Source organism: Ambystoma mexicanum, chromosome 2q, assembly GCF_040938575.1.
Source record: "Ambystoma mexicanum isolate Mex_15411 chromosome 2q, UKY_AmexF1_1, whole genome shotgun sequence".
Lineage (NCBI taxonomy): Eukaryota > Metazoa > Chordata > Amphibia > Caudata > Ambystomatidae > Ambystoma > Ambystoma mexicanum.
The window spans coordinates 306,368,896-306,391,029 of NC_090924.1; the positions used below are offsets into that span (position 1 = coordinate 306,368,896).

Genomic DNA, 22,134 nt, shown 5'->3' on the forward strand with positions numbered 1-22,134 from the left:
GGGAGAGGGTGCTGATCTCAGCATTTATTTTATATAGGCTTGCCTGGCAGGGGACAGCACCTCGCCTATTCAGCCTTAATGGTGGTGCTGTCCCTCGCCAGCTGTGGAGGGGCAGCGTCACCATTAAGGCTGAAAGGGTGAGGCCACTGGAAGCAGAGGCCTCACATTTTCTCCATAATGGTGGTGCCGGCCCACGTGCATCACTTGATTTAAGGGATGCCGCGCAGGTGCGGCGCCACCATTATGGCTCAAAGGCGTTTTTTTCTGGAGCCTGAAGCTCTCGCACACGAGCGAGAGCTTCAGGCTGTAGAAAAAAAATGCCTTTTTGTGTAGTGGCTGGGGCTGCCAGGGGAGATTAGTGGGCCCCGGCAGGGCCCCGCCTCAAAACGAAATTTCGGAGCCTGCCGGGGCTCAGCCCCGGCAGGCCCCGGCCCACTTAAAGCCCTGTTCATAGTCCTTTTGGCACTCCACTCCAGGCATGCATGCAGAAACAGGCAGAGCATCCTTCACTAGAATCCCCAACTAGCTCCCCGCCTTGTACTGCTCCTAGAACAGTCCTTGCAAAGCATGTATGATATGATATGATCGTTTAATTATATAGCGCCTATACACAATGTGTTTCAAAGCGCTCCAAGGGAGAGAACAAGGGAAAATACAATGACATTCTTACAGACCATGAACAGTAAGGATGTGAAATTAACTATCGTACTCGGCCTGATGACATTTCAGATAGTGCAAGAGCTAAGACATAGATAAGGAAGGGAGGGGGAGAGTGGGAAGGAAATGGAAACAGACAAGCGACTACCGTACTAGGCCTGACAACATTTCTGGTAGAGCCGGAGAAAAACAAAAGTTGAGGGAGAGGGGTGCAGAAAGGGAGGCGGGGGACAAAACAAGCGACCATTGTACTAGGCCTGACGATATTTCAGATAGTGCTGGAGGGGGGAGAGGGGAAAAAAACAAGTAAGGGAGGGGGGGAGGAGACAGACGAGGTTGCTATCATACTAGGTCTAGGGACAATTCTGTCTGGATGCAGCCACCAATCAGCTGGTACCACACTTTGAAATTGCTATTCATGTGTAGCACTGTTCCCACACTGGGAACAATGAAGCATGTCCCTGAATATTACACCCTCTTCCACCCTCTGCGTCCTACGCACCACAATACAAGTTCTGCAGTTTAAATGACAACACTCTACTCTGCCTGCATAGTAGTATCAGCCATCATATTCCCTGCAAATGAGTAACGTCCTTAGTATATGGTCACCTTAAACACAATACCCCATGGGGATGAGGATATTGTACATCTACAATGTGACCATTGTGTTCCCGAACATTGCTAGCTATGTATTCACCAATGTGCTTGCAATATTATGACTGCTAGTTTACCAACGCTGATGATCAACCTTCTTGTTGAGTAAATGATCTTCAGAGTCCTGATTTTGATTATTCCCTGTGTTTTTCTTTTTCCGGACAGTGTGCAACAGCTTCAGCAAAACATCACGCTTTTTGCGGGCCAGGAAAAAGATCTTTATTCTTCTATTTACGGTTATCTCTCCGGTAAGTGTGATCACAACAGTAGGCCGTGCTATTAGCGAATGAATGAAGCATTCATCAGTCTGCGTTGAAAAGTAAGGCTACGATCAGATTGTTTTAATTGACTTTAACATATGTGTTAATATATTTGTAGAGGGCATTGCACACTGCCAAGCGCCCTCTTGGCTCAAAACCTGCAGAGCCTACGTAGATATTCTAGGGAGCAGCCAAGAATTGGCATACTTGTGGAAATATAGACTCTAAGGGCTTGGCTATTCCCACTTAAAACTGATAAATCAAGACAAAAATGTTTGTGTGTGCTGTTTCACTGCCTCCATTCCAAGGATTCTTGTGTGGTTTGAAGGTCCCCTTCTTTTGAGTTCACCGGGCATTGAGGTCACCAAGATGTGCATGATTCAGAGGCAAGCACATGTGTCCTGATTGAGCAGTGGTAGCCGCAGAACAGGACCAGTAGGTACTGCTTCATTTTTACATTTCAACGAATTGAATGAACCAAGCGTGGTCCAGGGGAAGCAAAGGATGTTGCTGATTGAGATTGCAAACTGAAGAGTGATTACATCCACTACAAGGAATGCAAATCCAAGATGGTGGTCTGCATAGAAATAAGAGGGGCGAACAAGTCCACCCACCAAACAACAGCAGAGGTGGAGCTTCTAATTTCTTTGTGTGTGAGTCAACCACACCCTGTGTACATGAAGATGACGTCTTTCAAACAATTAGGAACCCTGTGGGTAATCCTGCTACAGCAGGAAGAGGAGAATTATGACAGAGAAATGCAGAGTGAGGAGTTGGAAGCACAAGGTGACAGACCAGTTGTGGTGGAGAGGCAAGGAGGAAAGGTGCTGAGAGTAGGCGGAGGAGGCACAGAGGAGAAGAATGGAGGATAAGGGGGAGATGTGTAGTGAGAGTAAGAGGAGAGAACAGGAGGTACACAGGAAGAGAACAGAGGAGAATGGGAGAGCATCAGAGAAAGAGAGGGGCAGAGGTGAAGGAGTTGAAGAGGTGCAGTAAGGAGGACGGGAAACAGATGTAGGAGTGGGTGGGAAGGAGGTGAAAAGGAGCAGAAAGGAGGAGGGGAACAGAGATATAAAGAGGGTGTGAGGTAAATGTGGTGAAGAGAAGCGGAAAGGAGGGGGCAGAACTTCAAAAAGGTGAAAAGAACAGAAGTGAAGAAGGGGAAGAGGAGTGGCCAAGAAGAGAATTGGTGACCATTAGAAAGATAGGTGTGGAAGATGGGCAGGTGAAAAGGAGTCACAAGGATGAGGAGAGAAGAAGTCAAATGAGTCATTAAGGCCCTCCTACGCTTTGGTATATATCACCCCTGTAGTATCGTATGTATCCAAACTACTATCTCCTGGAACCTCAACCTTCCACCAGCCTCTGTTAACACCAAACTACTTGTACAGCCACCTGTTGCTTTCTAGATAGGTTCTAGCTATAACAAAAGGAGAGAGATCAAAGGCAGCAAGGAGAGGAGAGAGAAAGAACAGTGGAACATCAAAATGTAGAAGGAGACAAGGGAAGGAAAGAGAGGGATGAAGGAGGAGCAGATCATGGCATGGCAGAAGGTCGAGCATAAAGAAGCTGGAGGGGAGAAAGGTGGTAAAGGACAAAGAGGAGGGAAGGGGAAGTGATAGGAAGGAGTTGGTGCCCAGGGAGAAAGGCAACAAGAAAAATAGCTGGCGTGACTCCTATCTCGGAGGAGAAGTAGTACCTGGGTAGGTCCCCAGCAGCCTATCAAGCCTAACTTCAATTTTGAAAAATTGCTTAAAAGGTGTGATGTCTGACCCATAGTTCGGCAAACCAAGGCTCTACGAGTTATGGTACTGGAATTTCCAGAAAAGAAGTGTGAAATCCTAAGGAACTTTGAGCAAGCAAACTCAATCGTTGCAAGGCACTTAAAGCCCAAAGTCTATGAGTGATATTGATATTGATATTGATATTTTATTTCTATCGCACTCGTACACAAGTGTTGCAGAGCGCGACAAGGCAAGGGAGGGGAACAGGGGTGAACAAAACAGCGATCTTACTTGGCCCAGTGACATTGAGAACGTGCAAGTGCATATGTGAGTGCGTGAGACTGAAAAAGACTGAAGACCATGGTTCTGTAGAGAAGCTAGACTGGTTTAAGTTTTCTTTCGTTCCCATAAAACAACCTCAGTTCAAAACAAATCTCTTAGTTTTGTTTCTTGAAATAAAACCTTTCAATCATTGAAGTTGCCTTTGATCTGTTGATCCCCTGGCTCTGACAGGTTGTTGTGGGAGAGGATAGTGAAGGAGTGAGCCCAGGGAGAGAGTCTCTGTAAAGAGTGAGAAAAGCACGCAAGCAAGGTGTGTGCCAGTGGTTAGACCGGAGAGGCATAGTTTCCCTCAATTGATAGGTGTATGGGGAGATCAATGGTTTAGGTTGGATAGTGGTGAAATGATCATGCTGGATAGTGACAGTCAGAGTGGGTAGCCATAACGTTTTGAATTCATCAAAGACAAGTCTGATAGAGTGGTAATGAACAGAGGAAATTGCTCCCACCAGGAATAATCATACGTTGTCAATAACTTAATGACTCAATTTAGACAAATGCTGTATATCTCTAAAGGGTTATGCTAGCAGCAACCCTACCTCAAAACAAAAACACATATCAATCCAGATACAATATAATCATGTTTATTTGTCTAACTCGATATTTGAGATAATTTATCTCAGTATCGTAAATCTTAAATGATATCCGATAAATACAAAAGAATAAAGACATACACTGATCATGAAAATACAGTAGAAACAAACACAAGCATACATGAAAAAATAAATATAATACAATCCCCATATTTCAAAAAGCCCTATTATAAATAACAAAAAGTCACTTCATCCTATTCTAAGGGGGTCAGAAGCACTGTGGGTCTACGCAAGAAGGTGCTCTAACAAACATTGCAAAATTCCATCTTGAGTTTATTTTGAATGAGGGCGCATTCCGAACGTTGCATTGGATATAAGGATGACACCACCTTCATCACGACAGAACATACGAATAAACCCTCAAACATGAACGGTGTGCCACGCGACAGCACAGAACAGCATGATGCAGAGTTTTTATTCAGAATACCCTGGAAAGGTCAAAAGCGATTGGCGGAAAGATTTTGGTAGACGGTTCCCTCCACATGTGTAAATTCTGTTAGTAAATATGTTCAAAAAGAGCATCTAGGGCATCTTTATCAAACCTTTCCAGCGGCCATGCTCGCGTGCAATCCAGGTGAAGACCTCAAACGCTTATGGACACCCAGAGGCGGTGCGTATTTACCGGGTAGGTCTCCCACTAGGAACTACAGTATCTCATTCCCGTCTGCTCTCGGTAAACCACAGGGGCACAAAACAGCATCCAAAGCGGGATAGAGTGTATAGGACGATGGCGTTCTCTGAATTTCTTTTGGTGACAGATGAGTGAGTGGACAGAACGAGTGGAGTGGAATGGAGATGCTGAACTATGAGAGTGTTCAGAGGGTAAAATATCAACAGGGGAAAAGAGGGATCATGAGCGGAGGAGCAGAATATGAGATTGAGCGAGTTGCTGTGACTGTGGATAGGAAATTTATGTAAGTTGACAGGAGAGTGATCAGAAAGAGTGAAGTTCAGCTACAGTAGATGGGCTATGGCCATAGTCATGCTGATGAGGTTGAGGATCATCAGCTGGGAGAGTTCAACAAATAAGCAACTGATAGTGTCAGGTGGGCGGAAGATGAGAAGTCAGACAAAAATGGGCTCAAAGGAAGAGGGAGTAAAGCTAGAGGGGGAAGAGGGACCATTGATGTGACTGCCCAGAAAGACCAACCTTCAGAAGAGGAACCCAGAAAGTCATATTGTTTATATATTTCTGGAAGCAGTAAACTGGGAAAGTGGTAAATCCATTGAGGTGACCGCGAGTCGAAAGTGATCATGAACCGCTTTGCCTGACATTACATGGGGAGCTATTTTTCGAGACATTGGTAGTAGTACAACCGTATCCCACTGATCTCATCTTAACTAACAACTGAAGGAGGATCAGCTGGGCAGAGTTGGAGTGTAGTTTCAGTGCCCCCTGGATCTATGCAACAGTTTTACCTATTCTCAGAATCACTCTGGCGTGCGAGAGATCTGACCAAGTAGCGTAATGGGATGGCATCACACCAGCAAGATTAGGGCAAACACTACCATCAAGCGTGACCTCTTCCAACAAGTAGATTGCTTTGACTTCTTTGGCATTAGGTTTCAAGCTAATGCAAAATGTGTCTCGCAATTCAGTAAAAGTGAATTAGTATTAGAAAGACACTCTCGGGTGTCGTTCTCAGCCTGGCAATCATCTCCCTTTGCCTTCTATCAAGGTATATAGAGCGGAAGCCTTATCAGCCGTATTGTGAGGTGGCAGACTCGGGTTATGCAGATTTGACTACTTTAACTATAGTGGAAAACAAATTCATTAATCACATTCTCTGTTTACCGGTAAGGCACCCTAACGATCCCAACGCTTATAGAAGCCAGAGTTAAATCAGCCAAATTCTAAGCCCTAAGAACTCATTTGGCTAAAGTTGAGTAAGTCAGTCAATTTGCAACACTACAATGAGATGCTCTTCGGATGTACTATTGGCCCCAGGAGGGAAATCATGTAGCCATTTTACTGCACACAATAGGGATGGTGTCTCTCTTGAATCTAGGAACGGTGGTTACTGCTGAGACTATAAAGGCTATCAGGATTAATCTTGGTGCTCTGTACTTGGAAACCCTGATTGTTGACTCTGTTAACCAAGTAAGATTCACAGTCAGTTTAACGTTTAAGGCCAACTTATCCCCAGAGCCTTATCTTAATGATTTGTTTCCATCTTACAATCGTGCTCTATATATTAAATTCAGGCTGAATGTTCTGCCAGTAGGAGGATTTGCAGGTACGTGGGCTTCACACTCTTCACATTTTTGCTTGTTTTTGCCCATTGGAAGTAGAGTCCGATCTTCACCTGCTGTTAAACTGCCCCAACTTCAAACAGTTGAGAAAGAGGTGGCTATATCTTATTTTTTTGCGAACATCAGACCCCCTCTCTAACTGAAGCAAGGCTACTATATAAAATGACCTCAAACGACATTTGCTGTTTGTAGTTTTTTATCCAAGGTATGGCGGATCAGTTCATGATTAAAACTGCCTTAATGCCACACAGAGATATTTGTTTTCAAAAGTCTTCTGCTTTTAGAATCCGTTTTAGTATTGTTCATTTAGAATTGATGTACTGTACAGCTCGTTTGTATTTTTTAAATATGTTTTTCCTTTTGCTTAGCTGTCTGTTGTATTTACATTTTCTTAAATTTGTACTTAAGTTGTCTTATGTTGTTCTTTTATGGGCTTCTGCGAGATAAAAACACCTCCTTTTTCGGCAGGTGAGCGAAGTGGGATAAGGCACCAAAATTAGTGTTGAGGGTTGTCATTGTGGCTCAGGCAAGGGAGGAATCAAACTTTCTGCGATGGCCATGACAGATAGTTTGGGGTGATGGGAGTCAAAGAGTTTGATGAGAAAGGGGGTTTTGTTACATATTGATTGGGTATTCCAGAGGCCCAGACTGAGTTGAATCAGAGAATGGGAGTGTTAAGAGCACAGGAAAGTGGTTAGATGATATTGGAGTGTGTACAAGTGAGTGGCAAGTCCAAGGTGTCATTTGAGAAGTGCGTGTAGGATGGGAATGAGAAGAGAGGGATGGGGATAGGGAAGGAGTGGTGAAATGGTTTTTGGGGAGAGAAAATGCAAGTAGCATGGGCAGGATAATGTTGGCTACGTTGGGGGTCAGGATTTAGGAAGGAACTGGTTGACAGAAGGAGCCCAGTGGGGTGGTGGTGAGGTAGGTTAGGAGTGTGGCAGGTGCAGGGTTTGTGGTTCTAGGTCGTTTCAGCCCCAAGCAAGGCCAGCCAGGTGTTTCCTTAGCCTCATATGCTCTTTGTCACGGGGCACCCATATCAGGAAACCAAATAACACAGATAACGAGGGGGAAGTGAGATCACGTCAGGTGTACCAGCCTGGGTATTCAGTGGCTGCTGCCTGCCTTTCTTTGTGTGGGGTGGGCCGGCGGGGGTGGCAATAACGGAGTCACTGCATGTTAGCATTGAGGTGTTTTGTGAGGCTCAGCTTGGAAGTAGTACACAGGGGTGCATCGCTGTTTTCCCGTGCATACAATCAGACTTTGGCATTCTGAAAAACATGGTAATTGACAATCTGCAGATTGACACTGAAAGGCAATCGCTGAGCTCTGCATAGGCAGTGGCTATTGTGTTTCACCACTATCTGAGGCGCATTACTGGCCCTGCATTGTATTCCCTGGGATTGTACTTTTGGTGTTGCTGCGGCCCATGATCAGCATCCCTTGGGCGAGATGTGTGATACCCAGTCCCTTGACATTGGTGCTTACATGCTGCATATTCAATATCTAAGAGCTTTGTGGTGACACCACGACTGAATGTGTGTTGCATTTGGAGTAGAGGGTTCCGGGAAGGGATTGACAGACGCTCCCAAGGAAGGTGGCCCACGCCATATTTGGGTGCTTGCTAGAATTCGTATTAGTTATTATCATAAAGTGGCTGGTGGGACTCAAGCTGAGCATCGATCTGGACCAATTTATAAAAATGGTGTTTTTGAGAGTTATTTGACTATGGAGAAAGGCAAGAGGTTCCTCATGAATAACTGGTTCTAACCAGTATTAAGGCATCACATATCATGGTTTACGATTTTCCAAGTAAACATGGGGATGAGGGGTATCCTTGTAGTGCTATCCTTTCCAGCGCACAGTTCTTTAAATGTTCAGGATCACAACCAATGTCTGATTGATTTTGTGCTTATTTTAATCTTGCTCACTTTGGTTGCATTTTGTAATGGCTTGCCTAATGCCCCATGCAGATGGCAACGTAATGCCCAGATGTTATGATGGCAACGACACAAGCTGGTTTGCTATCTACCTCGGATCCTTCTTTCAGTACTGCACCGTGGACGACATCCGGGCACTGACCGGAAATTCAAGCGTGGTAAGTTCCTCTCTGAAAGACATTTGATGAGACATGTGGCTGACCAACCAATAACCAATATTTACAACTACATGTGTTGTGCTCTGTAAAAAATCTGATAATGTGTGAGAGTATATTTAATCCTCAATAGATTGAAGGGAGATTGGTACATTCCTTCATCCTGTTACTTAGATGTCTCGACTAAGTGGAAATATCTGGGTATCAGTAAAGGATGAGAGCGCACTGGTAGACTACATACCAACAATAAAATAGAAAACAACTAGAAAGCATACAACTCTTCTTCTGCCCTGTTGATGCTCTACCTTGTACTTGGATGAATCAGTTGCTATGAACTGATGCTTTTCATTTCCTTTTTTCCACATGATTCTCTTGAGTGGTTTACCAAATCTGTTTTCCTTAATCATAGCAATTTTTAGCACACAGACAACCTTAAGCCTTGCATGGTCTATGGAGGCTAGTATACTGCTGCTGGCCTTGTTGCCCCCCTGTGCTAGCTTTCTCTGATGCTTGGGAACCCCCCCCCAGCCCCCATCAGATCACTCTATGGTGAGATCAATATAGGATCCTTGGTAGGCATTTCAGGAGGCCTTTGAGAAATATGGCCTCAAGGAACCTGCAATCTTCACCCAGGACCATAGTGGATAGTGGGAGCTGATAGTATCTACTGATCTGGTGTCAGTACACACTAGCAGGCATGGCCAATGTACTCGATCTAGTCCTGCATGCATCGCCCTTTGGCTCTGCACGACAAGATCAGCACTCAAATGGACAAAAGCAGACATTATGCACGAACCACTTTAGATCAGCTCCAATTTACTGTAAGGGTGAACATGTGAAAGCAAAACGCTTTACGATGTCGATCCCTGCTCTCGAAACTATAACAAGTAGAACAAGGTTACAGCATTCAACAGTCACCAGACCGTCTTATTTACTTGGCTTCAGTAAGCAATCGGTACTGGCTCTAGTGCTAAATGTTTGCATTTTCAGAGACTCTAATTTTAGAGAAGAGATGCTGACTACTCCTCCTCACTCAAAGAACTCAGGAATTGATTAAGTTTACATTATCTCTGATTCTGAGACGTTTGAGCCTTTAAACGTGTTTACTGTCCCTTCGAAGAATCTTTCCAGCACTGTGGTGAAGTACATGACTCAGGGGCTTTCTCCTCATTCATCGTCAGAATCTTCCTGAGTAAATCCACCTCAGTCATTTGCAAATGAATATCTGCAGTCTGGGGCAGATCTTGGCAGACCCAGGTTGGAGAGCAGGTGGCTCTAGGGCCACAGAGCTAGTGGCATGAGGGAAGAACCTCTTCTGCAGCAAAGTGTGCAAAGAGTCTGCAGAATGTGGTAGTCCACAGTGATGCCAGTGGGTGGAACTCCTGATGCTGGGGTTTGGACTTGCCAATCAGATCGTAGCTCGGGAAGGCTGGTGAGTTTAAAGAAGGTGTGTAGATAGATTCCAGGAGTCATGGGAGGGATCGGCTAACTGCAATAAGATGAAACTACAGAAATGTGGGGGATTCCAACATGGTGTTGCCACCAAACCTTAGCAGATTTCCGATCTATTTTTTTATCAGTTCTGTTTAGTTGATAGTTTATAGTATTTTTCAAGCTCCATGGCACCTCTTAACGTGTTGGGCTTTTAGATCAGGATAGCCCAAATCATGAACATTAATTGTTTAAATTGTGCATTCCTTAAAATTCCTAAATTGCCCACATTTGCGCTTGCTCTGCGGTCTAGAATGTTGATGGATGCGACCTGTATGTCGGTGGGAGCCTTTGACAGAAGTGGGCTGCATTTGGAGAGTCATAATTGGGTGTCTTTTAGTGTGTACAGTTTCAGAGAAGGAGTTCAAACAAAAATTCATTAGAGCAATTTGGGTGGGTTATGGGTCAGGAAATATAGAGAGTCTGTAATTCTGCAAACCAATACTTGGTGGCTTTTATTTAACAGAAAATAGCACACTTTCATGATTCATGCCTGTGTTCCTTCATTTTCAGCTGCAGGATTTTGCTGTAAATGGTCAGAATCTTCAACTCATCAACAGAACCCAGCTGCAGAATGGCGTGGGAGATCTTTATGCTTCTGCTTTGTTTGCCAAGGATCCAAGCTTCAGCGTTCAACGGTAAAAAAGAGCAGTATTGAATGAGAGAACGGGATAGGCATACCGTTTCTGGCATTATTGGCCACAAGAACATTTGTGCAAATACGCTGCACCAGGTTCCCCACTGCACACGAACCGGCCTAGAATCTGGCCCGGTTCTGTTTGTGAATCTCCTTCCTGGTTCTGTTCTGGGAATTGTAAACTTCATCTCATCACTTTGAAAAGAAAGAACTGGAAATTAGATCTGGCTTTAGGAGGTAGTCCTGTCAATAGGAATTCACTAGGTTCACCCAAATCCCTTGGATCTGCTGGGAATAGAGCAACAAACCGTTATCTTTCGCTCAGCACTGTTCTAGGCGAGATTTTTTTCAGATGAGTAGGGCCTGGATGTTTCCTGCCTTTTTCTGGACACCCGTGCACCATACGACACTATCTCTCTCCACTGACTTGAGCTACGGTTGCCGAGGGCGTTCAACCTACCAGCGCTTTGAGGTCATACCAATGATATATAAGGCGCTATGTAAATATCAAGTAACATAACATAGCATAGCATAACACAATCAGCAGTTTCAGACCTTCTAAAACGCCTTACAATTGATGTCTTGACCATCATACGCTCATAAATCTCGATGGACTGGATAATTGCTTTCGGAGGTATATGTTTGTTCTTTTCTGCTATTTGCCTTGGTCAATATTGTCCCTGTCTAAGTTTGTTGTTGTGCAGGAATCTGAAGACTCAGGATTTAGTCCTAATTATCCAGAGGCTTTCCTTCACCTATAACGAAGATGAGGATAAAAGGTTACTGTAAGCGGAAAGACAGCCTCCAAAGGTTGTGTCCTTAGCTGGTACATGACCTGCGAGAGGTTTTTATATAACCCTCTCACTTGAGAATACTGTGTGAGCAGATGTGTATCCTGACACAGTATGTGTTTATAGAAGGTTTGGACGGTGTGCAGTGTGAAGAATTGTAAGGTATGCGTGCATTCTTTCTTTATAAACTCTTAGCTAGGTCACCTCGCTGAGATCCCTGCACAGATTGCCTCACGCCGATCTCAACACAATTATCTGCGTAGTTTTCATTATGAAGATCAGAAAGGAACATACTTAACAGTATCTTAAAATAAATCTGCAAACTAGAGAAAAGACATACCTTACAACAGGCAAAATTGCAGAATCAGCAAATGCCTTCGGTATGCTATTTCTGTGTAGAACAAGCCTCATTCTTTGTATTAACCCAGGAGGCCTGCGATCTCAGAAGATTTCTGCTAAAATATCCAAGTACTTTACCGAGAAAATAACAAAGATCCAAAAATGGCATCTGCAACTCCTGTTTGGAAGTTCCCCATTGCACATTGTGCTATTTACCTAAATACTTTACTGGAAAAGAAACGAATTGAAAAAAAAGGTAAATTTACAATCTTTAGAAAGTTAGGATCTATGAACACTGTAAATGCTAATATCGGGTTTATTGTAATAGTGAATACTACACATAAAATAAAACCAACCTTAAAACCACCATTGCTTGAACCTTACCTCGCCCACTTGTTTTGGATTGTTTTTAAACTGTAAATGTGATAACTAGCTCTGCCCGGCCTAATATAAACCAATCTAGCACTACTTGTCTCCCTACACGGCTCATTATCTCTTCTCTGTTTGTGCTTTAGCATGAGGGCCAAATGCAGCTCTCTCTATCCCAAAATGGCGTCCCTGGATGCAAGGGAAGGAGGGGCTGAGTGGGGGAGCGGGCTGAACATGCCTGGAGAGCCTTGCTATGTTGTATTACTAGTGTGTGGAGTGGGATGTGAGGTGGGAGGCCTCAGTGAATATTGGAATGGAGGGGCTGAGACTGAAAGCAGGTGCCCCGGCTGTAGATGTAGGGTGACCAGTTATTCATAATCAAAAACCAGGGCAGGTCGGCAGAATAAAAAATAGTATTACAGTTTGACAGTGGCCGCCAACAGAAATGTAGCACTGCACTTTGGTAGCGTGGGGTGTGGCAGTGAAGGACCTATGGTGCGCTCATGTTTCTAATGTCATGCATGTGCCCTCAATCACATACCTTGGGATGATAATTGGGTTCATTTTAATTCCAAACACTATAACTGCAACCTCAGTCATTACAGTAAAAATCCTGAAACCAGGCTCGGCGCCGCCCTTCCTGCTAGAGTGAACGTTTTTCACGCCCCCATTTCTTCCCCCTTCCCCTACCTGGCCACTGTGCACACAACCCCGTAACAGGCCACTGACATAGAAGTAGGACTACAGTGTTATCTGAGTTCTGTTTGTGTTTTTTGTAGTCCCACTTCTATGTCTATTGCCTGTCCCGTTTTTTTTTTATCTGGTCTCCTTACCACTGGCAGGGATACTACAGACAACAACTTCTCTGGTAATGTAGTAAAAACAAGGTGCATGCAAAAGTCAACTAATATTTTGGAGTGTAGATAAATATAAAATAATAACAGCCCCATATTTACTGAGTGTCTTATTTGTCGGAGCAATATCTAATTGTGGGTGAAGAATCTAGCCACTGTACTGTTATTCCCTGAACACTATAATCAGTTTCACCTCCCATTGAAATCATCCCTCTATCTCGTCTTTCTGTGTTTGTTCTTGTTTCTGTTGGGTACAGGTATGCTTCTGTACTATATATTGCTTCAATATATTATATGCATCTATTTTTGTAAAGCATCTTAACATACACATCTCTAATACCCACTTACAATACCTTGCATACACTTATCTGATATCCATTAAAAATACCCTAATAGCCTGGAGTATTTAATACATATTGACATATGAGTTTTTTAGTGTTCCATATTTATTGTAACATATTTATTGCATTTCTCAATACCCTATTTATATTTCATGAGGAGACTTTCTCCGTTAATGTTTTTGGAGGCTGTTACTCTTCTCTTCATATCAAATGTTAATATTCATGCACATATTTTTTGCAACAATTGTACTCATTTTCGTCTGAATTAAAAATGTGCAAACAAACTGCTGTGTAAAAAACAACAGCTTTACAAAAGCCAACTAAGACTATGCTGTGGCTTAGAAGACTTTTTTAGAATGGGTTTTACACTCTCTTGTGTTCCTTTGCTGATTTGTTGGATTTCATTTTGCTGTGGCATATATATATAGTTCGACGAGGCCTCCTAAAATCGGCTTTTATATCTGTTTAATTTTAGAAAACGATTCAATGGGCCTCATTACGCAGTAGGTGGTAAGGGATTACCGGCACCGGTAAGGTCACTGGTGCCGGTAATCCCTTACCAGCCTATTCTGAGGTCCCTTAGCGGGTCCCTTCCTCAACGCTTGGTTTTACCAGGTGTTGTGGATGGGACCCGTTAAGGGACTTCAGAGCTAATAACGGTACCGCAAATTGCGGTACCGTTATTAGGTCCATCCCCATTCCCAGTGAGCCCTATGGGGGCTCGAATGGGAATGGGGAATGGTTCCCGGAATGGGGACTTACCGGGTCCTCCAAGGTTGGAATGACCTGGTAAATCCCTATTTCATGAACCCGGACCCGGAATGCGGTAAGGGGGTAGCCATGGTGCTAATAGCACCATAGCTACCTCCTACCGCGTAATGAGGCCCAATGACACACACTCGACCCAGCTTTTTTTTAATCAGAATTTGTAAACTGTGTTTTCTTTTTTTTGCCTAGCCTCCCAGACCAGCTTCTCTGTTATGCACCGAATGCTCTCAAGAACTCGTTGCCGCCACCGGACATCCTCAGTAAAGTAAAGACGCAGTGTTTTAACCAGAACAGCAGCACAGCTCCCAATCTACAGGTACTAAAGAACACCTTTAGACAGGATATCCTCTCTGTTCTTAACTGGACGTCAAGTGTCACCATATTCAAGACATGGAAAAACGATCTGGGTGTCCACTGAACACCTGCTAAAATACAAACATGTATGATAGTGCTGCAAGTTGAAAACATTTACTCTGGGAACCCACTCCACCCCCCTCTTCCTTAAAGGTGGGTTGGGGGGGTTTGTGGGCAGGGCGGATGGGCGAAGGTCCAGCCCAGAGTGAGCAGCCCCCAATCTCTTCAAGGAACCACATCCTGCTGATTTGCATAAAAGCAGAGAGCATTTTGGGAACATAAGAATGACACAGAATTGTATATTTAAAATAAGTCTGTGATAATGATTCAGCATGAAAGTCTTGATAGCAAGTAATGCAAATTGGGCTCTTTGCTCTTTTCCTTTGTCACAATACTCACCCAAATAGAAACAAGACCTATGCACTCTTTTGGACATGTTGTTAATGGGATATGAAGATTGGTTTATTTATACACAGAGCGCATACAATAATCATACATTGCCTTTCTTATGCAAGACAAAATATTAGCAATCATTCAGTCTTTCTTGCTGGAACCTGGCTGTCCTCAGGGTGACAAACGTAGCCAAAGCCCATGTATTGCCCTCTGTGATGTATCTTAACTCTGCAAGTGGCCTGACAGAAAGGATGAGAGATGGCAGATTAATATTGGTGTTGTGGTGTTTGATGGCTGTTTCAAGGGAAGGTATAAGGGATGTGGGCTATTTGGTAGGCAGACTGGAAGGAGTCACCTTAGCTTTTGGTAGACAGGTGGAGACAGGATCGTGTCAAGTTAGTGTGGAGGGAGTATGGACATATTATCACAGTTAACAGTCATGCTGGTAAGTTAGCTCCCGAAGGTAGCTGTTTTCTTCCCATGGATATCTGTATTGAACCAGGGTCGAATCTGATCAGGTCTGTCAACGCTTTCCTTGAGATCGAATGTATCAGTTACATCTGCCGGTGCTAGTCGGAGGAGTCCTGCTATTAATTTGTTTTTTGAATGGTGAATAGGTTGTAGTTGGTGATTTTACAGAGATAATGAATATATCATTCCTTTTTTAAAGGCAAATAGGCCTATACATAGTGACTCGCTGGAAGATAATGTAAGTTGAAGAAAGGTTGAACAAGTTTGAGCTACTTCGTGGCCATCACACTTAGATAGTTTGGCAGTTTATTGGCAGAAGGAAAGGCTAGAGGGTGACTATTTGTTTGGCAGCTCGGACCCTGGGATTATATGTTGCTTCGCAGGAAGGAGCGTGAGATGCTCCCTCCTGGCACCATAAGAGCAGCTGAGAGGATGCCTGAAGCTGCTGTAAAAACAAAGCACAGGTGTCGCCTATCCATCTTTGGCTTCACTCTTCATCACTGTTCTCTTTCTTTCCTTCCTCCTCTTTCTCATTCACTCGTCTTTTCTCTCTTCCTTCACTCTCGCTCTCAGTCTGTCCCTCTTACTCACTATGTCAGTTCGCTATCTCTCGTCTCTCCCCCTCACTTTCGCACTCACGCTCTATCCCTCGTTCTGACTCGCTTTGCTCCCTCTCTGTCTTTTCTGTCTTTCTCTCACCTCACTCCCTTTCTCTGTCTCTCTCGATTCTTCCCTTTCTCTCGTTCTTTTCTCTGTTATCTCTCTCTTGTCTGTTCCACTCTGTTTTGTTCCTCTCTCTCTCTCTCTCTCTCTCTCTCTCTCTCTCTCTCTCTCTCTCTCTCTCTCTCTCTCTCTCTGCTCTCTCTCCCTCAAATGCGTACTCACCCCCTGTATCTTACTTTAATTTACAACAGCAATGGAACTCTCGGTTGCAGCCTCTGCTCTTAGAATCCTTTAACACAAGGTGGACCTCCTGGCTCAACGACAGACTTCAGATGTGGTTTATAGGTCCCAATTTCCGAAGAGTAGGGTGTCTCAAAAGGCCACAGATGGTGCACTTTTTTTGAGACACCAGGTTCTTGTAAATATGCAGATCGCCTTAGTCTGAATGCTAATGTGTGCATTTAGGGATGTCCAGGTGGCAACACAATTGCTGTGCATTTCACACGCTGTGAACAAACTAGTTTCATTTCTGCACGTCCAAAACTGTTGCATTAATTAGCTCCCGGAATCCAAATGTGTGCTGAGAGAACAATTTAACAGTATGTGAATTAAAGGGACTCTCATACTAAATTGAAAAATGCTGCTAGTGCCATGTGCCTCAGAAAAGCCCCAGTGCATTCACATCGAGTGAAAGAAAGCACTGTGAATTCAACTGTAAGCGCGTGCATGGAACCTCCTGGAACTCACTCCTGATAGGTTGCATGCTGGTTGCTTGTTTTCTTGAGCTTATTACAAAGAATCATAAGGGTCCAATATCATCAAACTAACAACATGGGGGACACATACATAAGTGAGCATACCAGTGAAAAAAACAAGGCATACACAAGTGAGCATACCAGTGCAAAAAACAAGGCATACACAAGTGAGCATGCCAGTGTGAAAAGCATGCATACACAAGTGAGCATACGAGTGTGAAAACCAGGCATACACAAGTGAGAATGCCATTGTGTAAAGCAGGCATACACAAGTGAGCATGCCAGTGTGAAAAGCAGGCATACACAAGTGAGCATACCAGTGTGGAAAGCAGGCATATACAAGTGAGCATACCAGTGCAAAACATCAGGCATACACAAGTGAGCAGACCAGTGCAGCCGATCAGGCATACACAAGTGAGCATACCAGTGCAAAACATCAGACACACACAAATGAGCATGCCAGTGTGTAAAGCAAGCATACACAAGTGAGCATGCCAGTGTGAAAAGTAGACATACACAAGTGAGCAGACCAGTGCAACCGATCAGGCATACACAAGTGAGCATACCAGTGCAAAACATCAGGCACACACAAGTGAGCATGCCAGTGTGTAAAGCAGGCATACACAAGTGATCATGCCAGTGGGAAAACCAGGCATACACAAGAGAGCATACCAGTGCGAAAAGCAGGCATACACAAGTGAGCATACCAGTGTGAAAAGCAGGTGTACACAAGTGAGCGTTCCCGTGTGAAAACAAGACATACAAAAGTGAGCATGCCAGTGTGAAAAGCAGGTATACACAAGTGAGCATGCCAGTGTGAAAAGTAGACATACACAAGTGAGAATACCAGGGGGCGAAAAGCATGCATAGACAAGTGAGCATACCAGTGTGCAAATAAGGCACACACAAGTGAGTATGTCAGTGTGAAAAGCAGGCATACACAAGTGAGCATACCAGTGTGAAAAGCAGGCATACACAAGTGAGCGTACCCGTGTGAAAACAAGACATACAAAAGTGAGCATGCCAGTGTGAAAACAAGACATACAAAAGTGAGCATACCAGTGTGAAAACATGGCATACACAAGTGGGCATGGTAGGGCGAAAACAAGGCAAAGCCAGACTCTTTGCATGGTCCGTAGTTCTAGAGTAGTCTGAGGAATGGACACACTTGATAGGTCTGGCAGTCCAGGTGTTGCACATTTGTTATATGTCAACCTTTTATAAAGGTGCAATTCCTAGTTCTATCAAACCTGTGAAAGAACATGTTGGGGCCAGCTCAGTGTCAAATGCTCTCCTCCCTTGTGTCTTGCAGTTGGCAGCAGCTCTCGTTGAAAATTTGACAGCCATTACTCCTGACAGCGTGAAGTCTTTGGGGCAGCTGGCGGTGGGACTGAACACGGCACAGATCAAGACCATGAATTCTTCTGATGTGATCGCTTCTTTGGACAGTCTCTCCCTAGTCCAAGGCTGGGATGCAGGCCAAGCCCAGGGCATCATCAAGCAATTACAAAAAGGAAACTTTCAGGTGAGAAATCTGCAAACTAAGCTGCCGCGAGGAATGTGCGGGATCATATTAATTGCTTCAACATCTCGAGAAGCTACCTGGTGCAGAAAACACACCGGCCCTGCTAAAACAACCCTGTGGGCTGCACTGACATTCAGGACCTGTACAAGGAGTTGTTACCATAGGGAAAGGTGAATTTCCGCGACCCCCTCACTGGGAATAGATCTCGATTGGCTGCTAATAGGGCCCATGTGGCCCATGCTATTATGGAGTTGCTCATGGCATTCTTCTAGTATACGAGGTCCATGGAATGGGCCCGCCTGACATAATATTGGACAAAGCCATGCTGGCCAGTATGTGCCTGTATATGTGAGGTGTGGGAAAATTAGGGAGAGGAGGGAATCCTTATTCTGAATGACTCCTTTGGATTTTCAACCCCGTGCCTCAGACAGAAGTGAAGAATACCCTTACATGCTTAGGGTGGGTTGTGAAACGCCTCTCTGTACCTCTCCTTCTATTAGATAATGTAGTCCCACTGTGAGCCTCCCAAATGATCCCAAGCAAAGTAGATTGTGCTTTCATTTCACCCCATACACTGCAATGGCATTTGACTTTCACGTATTCATCCGGCGTGGTCTATTCCAGGTTCGGTTGGGGAGCCTCTGCGGATGTCGGTTCCAATGTTACAGAGCGCTTCATCTGGCCTGGTGAGGGAGATGCAAATGCAGCTCTGAGATCCATACAGCAGCATTGCCTTACTGTGAAGATATTTAGCGAAAATCACCTGTAAATTCTTGGCCTGTCGGAAACCCACCTATGTGTCTATAAGCGTATGGTGACCCTCCACCCATTTCAGAAGTATTCTAAATCCACTTTACCAAATCATTTTGCAGTGCCATTGAGAAGGTGATGTGACAATAGCATTCAGGTAATAAGCTGGTCCCTTTTTGTAAATGGGACAGTGACACCCACGCTGCTATTTATAGTGAGTCTGCCTATATTTAATATGGTATTAAAGTCCTAAGAGTTACCTAAACCTCTGTTTGTTGTTTAAAGACATCCACAGTAATCCCACCCTCGCCAAGGAATCCTAAAGCGCGATGTGAGCTAAGGCCCTATTCCACCTCACCCCAAGTTATTGGGGCTAATTTGACATCTCTTCATTCACTTTATCCCAAATTAAACTTGTTTGAAACTTTGCCCCAAAATGTGTTTTGTTAATCATGCCCTGCTTTTTGGAAGGATGCTGTTTGGAGAACTCCATCCAGCCACCTAGGGAAACATGGTATTTGATCATATCATCAACATAGGCCAACAATAGCCCTACTATTTTCAGCAATTATTTTATGTACCTTTGTAGATTCTTTCTTCTTCTTTGTAGATCTAATTGCTCGGTTCTACCTGCCTCTCTAATTGATCTTTTTGTGTCTGGCTCTTTGCATTGTTTATTGGCACTGTACCCACAGTCCCCAATATTTTATTTTTAAATCTCTGCCAAGGCAATTCAATTATACATTTTTCAGTGGCCAAACCTTATTACTTGATGAGTATTTTAATAATGCAGCCCCACACTTGGCTAACAGAGAATTAAACAATTTTAACTTATTTACATCTGCGACCTCCATGTCCAAACAACAGTTCATTTTGTCATCAGCAATAGACACTATATATTTATAGGGCACCATATACTGATAAGGTCCATCTCATGTTCTTGTGATTGCTAGTAAGCTCTACCCAGGCTCTTGCCACATTGTCTCCATTTTGTTTTATCCAATCACCAAGTGTGCAACGTGTGGGGTGTGGTTTGTCATTGTCTGTTTTAGAACTTCAAAAGAAGTAAAGTGAGCCCCTTGGTGGGTAGATCCCATTATGTAATCCTAGTGCTTTGATACCCCCATTGATAAATGTATGCACAACTGGAATATCTGGTGCTGACCTGTCATTTAAAAATTTGTGCTCAAATTCATCCAGCGTATACGATAAGAGAAGACCATTGAAACTAGTCTTTATATTCAAACAGACGGGGAAATTGACGCCAAAGTTCCCCTCTTCATCAAAATGGAGTAGAAGGTCCAAGTCTTTCCCATTCTTATGACAAATACCCGAAGAAAATACAGTAGCTCACTGTATATTGAATATAAACAAACTCTTGTAAATCAAAAATAATCCCTTAAAATGTGCGTAATACTTTGCCATGTTTACTCTTTGTCTTCCTATTATAAAAACTAATAACATTATTTGTTTTCATTTTTCACCCAATCAAGAACCAACAGCTGCAGGTTAGGGGTGAATTAGCAATATACTTTCATTTATGTATTTAAAGAAATTGGCATCAATATGTATGGCCCCCCAAATTGTTGGCCTTTGCTTGAGACCGTTTTTTCCATAGTGAAGTAGAGCATGCAGCCCTGGGGGTCAATGCCTTCCAAAGCTGAATTTTCCCATAGCAGCAAAATGTCATATTTTTACACAAAAATTAACCAATCGGTATTTTGATATTTGCCACCCACTTTTACAATTTTCCAATATAGAATCTTGATATCTAGAAGAATTGATCATAGTGATGTATCTCATGTTGCATGTGCCTTTTACAGATGTGACTGCATGCAATGGTAAATTCCCAATCTTTGTACCTTCAGTCACGCTTGGGTGGGAAATGTGACAATGACCATTTATTACACAGGGGTGGACTGGCCTTGGTTCTCCAGACTTTGCCACATCCCACCAGGGCAGCTAAGTGTCAGTTGACATCCTCCAGTGTCTTCGAGGAAGCAAATCGATAAGTGTGGGGAAAGGAATATAAAAACATTTAAATATCATGTTGTCTGCACTGAAACATGGGATTAGTATAGATAAGATCATGCACGTCCCTGTTTCCAGATCACTCAATTGTCCCTATTGAAGGCGAAGAGCACTGGTTTATAGAAGCATCCTCATGGATAAGCTCCAATCCCAGAGCCCTGCATATTGTTAAACTCAGCATTATTCAAGCTCTGTCTAACAATACCAGGATCCCCGGATGTCAACATAACCCAATTGCCTAACCACTCTGTTCTTCCCCCGCCTACCCAGCCTGACACTTTGGCAATTAATAAATCCTCCTTCAAGTTAATCTCATATCCCTCACAGAGACACAGTATCTTCATGTGGACTGCTCCTCATAGGGGGATGATTTACTGGACCGAATGAAGATGTAGTATAAAAGGTGATGAACTTCACCTGTGCAAACTTGACACTTCCTCATTTTGGATTATTTTGGTTGGCCCTTTGCTCATTGGCAGTTCTGTATTTGGGATACGTTTGGCTGTTGGTGATTTACTTTTGTCTTTTGGATGTTTTGCTGGGCCAGGGCAGTATCAATAAGGTTCTTTGTGATTTGCTCAAAGGCATTTCACCGAATCCCACTTCATCAATTTTTTTTACCGCATTCCACTCCAAATAAATGTGGGCCGAGACCAGACCGTCAACTCCAATATTTCTAAATACCTAAACACACACCTTGTCCATATATTTGCAATGAAAAGTGCTGTAATGTGCAGGTGAAGTGGGACTTGGTGAAACTGGCCTGCGAATGGGGCAGTTCCATCAATATTACTGTCCTTTATAATAGATTATTTGGTGTATTAATGTTTAGCTTTGAGCTCGGTCTGCACTATTATATTGCACAATGGGGGGATTAATGCCTGTTAATCCACTTGCCTTGGAACTAATGTTGCAAGCAATATCCGTTTTACACCCCCTACACCTTTTTCTCCTTGCTTGAGACACCTGCCCTACCACATGTCAAAACCAGGATGTCTCTGCCAATATTCAACATATTTTCCTGGCA

The 22,134-nt window shown here is 43.7% G+C and overlaps 1 protein-coding gene across 4 annotated transcripts in view; it reads left to right on the top strand.

Annotated features, from left to right (window-relative positions):
- Positions 1 to 22,134, top strand: part of LOC138569359 (uncharacterized) — a 1,262,132-nt gene that overhangs the window by 283,655 nt on the left and 956,343 nt on the right. For all 4 annotated transcript variants that reach the window (XM_069647272.1, XM_069647275.1, XM_069647274.1 and 1 more), the window contains 5 exons: positions 1,477 to 1,559; positions 8,454 to 8,578; positions 10,580 to 10,704; positions 14,355 to 14,481; positions 18,114 to 18,326. In XM_069647272.1, the coding sequence (XP_069503373.1) occupies positions 1,477 to 1,559; positions 8,454 to 8,578; positions 10,580 to 10,704; positions 14,355 to 14,481; positions 18,114 to 18,326 (673 nt within the window). The remainder of the gene's footprint in view (positions 1 to 1,476; positions 1,560 to 8,453; positions 8,579 to 10,579; positions 10,705 to 14,354; positions 14,482 to 18,113; positions 18,327 to 22,134) is intronic.